The sequence below is a fragment of the Hevea brasiliensis genome, chromosome 7 (genome assembly GCF_030052815.1).
Source record: "Hevea brasiliensis isolate MT/VB/25A 57/8 chromosome 7, ASM3005281v1, whole genome shotgun sequence".
NCBI lineage: Eukaryota > Viridiplantae > Streptophyta > Magnoliopsida > Malpighiales > Euphorbiaceae > Hevea > Hevea brasiliensis.
The window spans coordinates 100161787-100168153 of record NC_079499.1 but is presented as its reverse complement, the minus strand read 5'-3'; the positions used below and the strand labels follow the sequence as shown (position 1 = coordinate 100168153).

Sequence of the window (6367 nt, the reverse complement as noted above, 5' to 3'; positions counted from 1 at the left end):
TCACCATGTGTACAATATTGTCACCATTATCATCATTAAATCATTGTTTTTAATTTAAATATAGAGGGAGATAGTCAAAGATATTTAGAGAATGATAGAAATAAAAAGAGTTATAGGCAGAGATATTAAGATTATCACATATATAAAGATAAATAAAGGGAGAGACAGATAAACATGTAGAGAGAGAGATATAGAAATGTATAAATCAATATATGTGTTGATTTTTTAATAACTCTTATGTGTGTATATATATTTTTCATACAAAAGATTATCAGATGAGGGCTAATAGCCTGACTGGCATTGGCGCATGCTTCCTAGCATGGTTAAGGGTTCGAACCCTCCCTGTGTCAAATTCTTTTTTTTTTTTTCCCTTTAAAACACACCTTAACAAGATAAAGTCATTTCCATTGAAGAAATTATTGGATGAGGGCTAATAGCCCAACTGGCACTAGCGCATGCTTCCCAGCATGGTTAAGGGTTTGAACCCTCCCTGTGTCATATTTTTTTTCCTTTTTAATATCACTATTCCCACTACATTTCCATTTATTAAATGGGCAATTAATATCCAGATGAGTGTTGAGGGGGTTTGTTGACTGCCATTAAGTTCCCTTCAAACATTAATAAACGGTCAAAGATCTACCTAACATAGAGATTGAGAGAGAGAATCGAAAATGGTGAGATATTTCCTTTCCGTTCCCTTTTAACTGAAAGAGAAAGAATCCTCTCTTAAGAGCACCATGGGAGAAAAGGATAGGTTCTATTTCATTGTTGAACGCAACACTAGCAGGATCGTAAGCTCTTTGTATCCTTTTATCTAATTTTTTTTCCTTTATTCAATATAAAATAGAAATAAGTGATAATTTACTGATGCTGATATGATATCTGTTTCTCATCCTTTTTTTTTTTTTGACATATACAGGGGATTCCAAATCATGTTACTCATCTGCTGAATTATTTAAATTTTGATACCATAACACTTTTTGTCAAAGGTATGGAAGGTCACTCATGGCAGGTTGCGGTTGTAGTGGATGAGAAAGATGGGAATTTATATTTTACAGATGGTGTTGATGAACTTATCAAATACTACAAGCTGAAACAGAAGTTCTGTATCATATTTTCTGTCATCAGTACACAGCAGGTTGAGATGTTAATATTCGATACAAAAGGAGTTGAGATTGATTATGGATTTCCACCATTACCGGAAGCAATTCAAATATCTTCAGATGATGATGATGTAATAGGTGAATGTGCTGACTTTCGCATTATGAGTTTTTTTTTTTAAATTTCTTTCATGCAACCAATAAAATAATAAGAACTTGCTTTGTTTTTCTCTTTATTATTATTAAATTCCATGTTTTTTATAGAGCACAACACTAATCCTGATGCAGAACCCCTTCCTACTCAGCCAAACTTTGTGTCTGTGATGAACACCGCTGATTGGAAATACAAGGTGGTAAACTAGCCATTTACGAATTATGTTGAAAACTTTATTGATTATGTAAATTATTTTTCAAATAGTTATTGACATGTATAAAATGTATCTTGTGTTATTTACTAGAATATTCCAATTGAATATGCGAAGACGTTTCTTGGCTTGAATGGGAGGTTGGTTCACATACAAGTACCTGGTGTGCATAAACGATTTCAAGTTCAATATGTGACTCGGTTTAGTCAAGAGGGAGTCTTCAAGAAAGCAAGGTTTGAAAAAGGATGGCGTGCATTTGTGCAGGAAAACCAATTGGGAAAGGATGATGAGGTGGAATTCACTTTGACAGTGGCTGATGACTATAGGATTGAGTTTCAAACTGAAATTACAAGGGCTGGGCAGTAGCTACAGTTTGGATAGGGTCCTTTTTGGTGTTGTCTTATATATATAGTATGCTAAGTTTATGTTTCATGAGACAATATGCTATGCTATCCTCTATGTGTGTCGAATGTTTTGCCATAATTTTTATCCTTACCAAGTTTGGAAGTCGGATTTTTTTTTTTTTATAGTACTGTTTTCATTGGCTTGGGGACTGCTATTGTATATGAATTGGGCATGTTACCAAGCCTTTGCTGTAAGGAAACTAGCATTTGCTTTTCAAATTCAAGTTATTGCATATCTGCAATATATTAAAATTTTGATGGAATGCTTTTCCTCATTTGTGAAAATTAAGTCCTTATAACAATACATAGGATGTTATATATAAATAGCAGCAGGCTAAACATTTGTTCCTACTATGCATCTTCCAATTGACAGAAATTGTGTATATGCATTAACTATTGAGTAAGAGGAAAGCACTCCAGCTTGATCTCTAGCACCCCCCTCTCGAAATTTTGTAGCTTGAGGCTTATTTCTTGTTTTACCGTCCCATCTACTAAGGTGATGAAGATAGATACAATGCTTTACAATAAAGAGTTTCTTAGAAAGAAGATGAAGATAGATACAAATAAGGGTTTGTTCAATAAAACAATAGTATACTTCTTTAAACTTTTTCAAAAAGATAATTGGAACTCACATAATATTAACTATAGTGGGTAGCTCAAGAAAAGCATGGAAACTCTCATCCTATTTACTCAAATAGTTGTTAGATAGAAGAGAGATAATGAAAATTCAAATTATACTCTATCTCCTGACATCTCTTTTATTCAAAATTTTAATAAGGATAGTTATGTCATTTTATAAGCATTTGTGCTATTTGTGCCACAACATTTGTGCCATTTAGCACTGTCCGACCATGGCTATGATTGTAATCCAAAAATGTAATCTCAACTTAACAAGAAAAATGATCTTACACGAGTTATAATAAATTATATAATATGCTACGTCTTGCTTACATAAGAAGCAGAAGCAGACTAAAATTAGCTAACTAATTTTGATAAGTTATAATCGCAACTCTGGCTATTTCATAAGATAAGTTGTAATAAAATTTTAAAAAATTGCTATTACATTGATGATACTATTCTAATTTCTTAACCAGTTCCATTGTAATGCTTAGTAGTATAATAGGTTCCTTAATGCCTAATACAATGATGGCTTGGTATAGTTTCACTGACAATCGGATTAATTACAGCATCAGTAACATTTCCTTGTGTTTGGCTACCTAGTGTTTGGCTATTATGCGGCCCAACCTTTACATGTAAGAGGACACAAGTTACATGAAATATCTAAAAAAAAAATGAAATAAATAACATTAGTACTAATTTAAATATATATATATATATATATATATATATATATATACCTGCTCAGCAATATTCGAGTTAATATTGTTTCTTGGTCGACCTCTACGCCTGCCCCTTCCACTGTTTCTATTCCTACCAAAATTTGCTTGTTGAGTGATCTCCCTTACTGATCTGTGCCTGTTTATTCGTGGCTGTCCACAACTACGAGTCACATGTGGATTAAGAATAACTCTTTCATTTTCTTCGTTTTCATCAACATTGTTAGTGTCAATAGTAACCTATGCATTACTGATAGGAGCAATCATTCCATCATTCCAGCTCAATAAATCCCGCTTCAATTCAGCCAATCGTTGTTTCACAAATTTGATCTTATTGTCATCGTAAGCCAAATCGGATGCTTCTTGAAATAACCTCTCCATCTCCCTGTATTTCTCAAACTCCTCTGTCATATATGGGTACCCTCCGTGAAAAAAGTTTTTACTATGGACACAGTTAACATCTTTTCTCCATCGCCTAAGCAAATATCGTTCGTTGATGAACTTTATGTCTTTGAGTGACATCAACCTCATGATATGGCAGCACAATATTCCTTTTGATTCGAATTTCTTATAATTGCAGCTAAAATATTGGCCATTTTCCCTGTACTCTACATCATAAACAAACTCCCTACGAAACTAGTTGTTGATTATGGATTTCTCCATAATTTTATATCTCTCAATTCCTAGCTCATTATCTGCTTCACGCCTTCCCTCTTCAGTTGGCTGAATGACATGGCAATACCACATTTGTTTAATCTCCTCTTGAACAAGCTTGAATATTGAATTAGTAAATGCCTTTTGAAATTGTTGTTCCCATTCAAAAATAGATATGCAATTTACAACTGTGTTTTTTGATTTGAAATCAGCATAGAACTCCTTTTTATTCTTGTCACACATAGCAATCTCATATTGCTCCACAAATTGCTTTAGTGTGCTCATTGAGTTAACATACCCATCAAAATAGGCATGCAAGCTCTCACTCCTTTGAGTCGAAACCATTCCAGCCCAAAATGTGTGATTGAGATAATTTGGAACCCAATACTCCCTATCAACATATAGTTTGGAAAACCATTCATTTCTTTCCAACCCATGCTTCACCACAAACTCATTCCAATTTCTCTCAAACATCTCGATGGTTAAGCTATCATATATTACAGCTTTAAACTCAAGGCATGCACTATCATAATCAATAACACCCCTAAACTTCTCAGGTACCTTGCATAATATATGCCACAAGCAAAATCTGTGTCTAGTATTAGGCATTACCTACCTAATGGCTTTCCTCATGCTCTCGCATTGATCTGTAAGAATAGAATTAGGATGAACATCTTCCATTGCTTCAAGCCACGTTATGAATAACCACTTAAAAGTGTTTACATCTTCATGTGAGATCAAGGCGCATCCTAATAAAATAGATTGCCCATGATGATTTACTCCAACAATGGTGGCAAATGGCAACTTGTATTGATTAACAAGGTAAGTAGTGTCAAAACTAACAACGTCATTGAATTCCTCGTAAGCAGCTCGACTACGAGGATGAACCCATAGAACATTTGAAAGCCTGGAATCATCATCAAGATCAAATGAATAGAAAAACTCAGGATCGTTTCGTTGCATTCTCATAAACAACTTACGTATAGCCTCAGCATTACCATCACCAAGTCGTAGCCTCCTCTTTCGCTCAATGAAGTTTTGACAATCCTTTGACAAACAGCTTAAATTTTCTGGTCCACCTGCTTGAACTTCAAGCAACCTAATGCTTTTTGCGGGTCTTATGCCAGCTATATCGTTTGCCTCCAATCTCCTCTTCATATCCATATTCAGTGACCTGTGAGCAACCATTAATCTAGACATAGAAGGTTCCAATTCGTGATTGTGACTTGAAATAACTTTTGAAATCTGCCACATTCCATTTTCTCTTAGGATTGCATTAATCTTTGCAGGACAATTTATCCTTTTTGATGATTTCGCACCAATTGCTTTCCTTCCTTTATCGCAACTAATTGTTTGATATTTACGAGATCCACCCCGTATATTAACTGTTGATCTTTTGAAAACACTAAAACCTTTTAATCTAGCATGTTCTTTATAGAAGTTGAACATAGTGCTGATACAAGGAAATAACATCCCTGTTAGAGGACCTTCTTGAATAGCATTAGTGTTTGCTACTGCTCTAATGCCTCCTTCGTTCATATCTTGATCACCAGTTGATTCATCCTCCACCACATCTTCAGTGAACAAACTGTCATTTTCACTAAAATCAAATATCTCATCAAACAATTGCCTACGATATGACCTTCCCTGACTTAACCCTGCCATCACAAAATTGAAAAAACTGAGAGAATGAATCAACTTTAAAAGAAAAAAACAAAGAATGAAAATATTTTAAGGAAGGCAAAAACAAGGAATGCTCATCACTGCTGCATGTGTTAGCTCATATGTGCATGCATTAATGCAATAGACACACTCATCGAATCATCAGTTCTTGAATGGTATGCATGACTGCAAGCAATAATAGCTTGTTGTATGCACGATTTCCTTTGCATGAGCCATTAAATGAGCTACCTCACCAACTTCAAGCTTTGAAGCCATTTTTAAATTGTTTCCTCTCTTTCTTTTAAGGGTATAATAGTAAAACTACATACATTAATACCATTTGAGCTAACTTAAATTGAGCTATTTAGCAGTACTCATTAAACAAATTAAAGGGAAAAATTCCTAACCTCTTGACTTGATCCGATGGAAATTGGAAAGTTTAGGTGTTGGCTTGCCGTATTGATGAAGGAATAGCTTATATATTAATTACTTTTGTTGGTTATAAAAGCACTTGTTGCCAGCTACTTAATTCTAACTATCTTTCACCTGCATGCATATTATGTTTTTAACGTGGTCTCCTCTCTCCATTTTTTTTTATGATAAAAGGAATTTCATTAATATAAATGTTATAATAAGTATGTAAATTTAAAAAATATATGTAAATTACATAATTATATAATATAAAAAAAAAAGAAAAAGAATAATATAGAATTTAACATAGTTTGACTGTAAGGTCTATTCACAGATAAGATAAGAGAAAAAAATTTCACTTTGATGAAAAAAATAATATACAATCATTTAAAACTTTTAAACTCTAATTTTAGTGTATTTCTCAAATATCTTAT

At 33.6% G+C, this 6367-nt stretch overlaps 1 protein-coding gene across 1 annotated transcript; it reads right to left on the bottom strand.

Moving 5' to 3' along the window:
* Nucleotides 1-4472: 4472 nt before the first annotated feature.
* On the bottom strand, nt 4473-5798 carry LOC131181416 (protein FAR-RED IMPAIRED RESPONSE 1-like). The gene is made up of 2 exons (XM_058149472.1): nt 5777-5798; nt 4473-5518 (listed from the first exon to the last, which is right to left on the bottom strand). The coding sequence occupies exons 1-2, from the start codon at nt 5796-5798 to the stop codon at nt 4473-4475; spliced, it is 1068 nt and encodes a 355-aa protein (XP_058005455.1).
* Nucleotides 5799-6367: the final 569 nt, after the last annotated feature.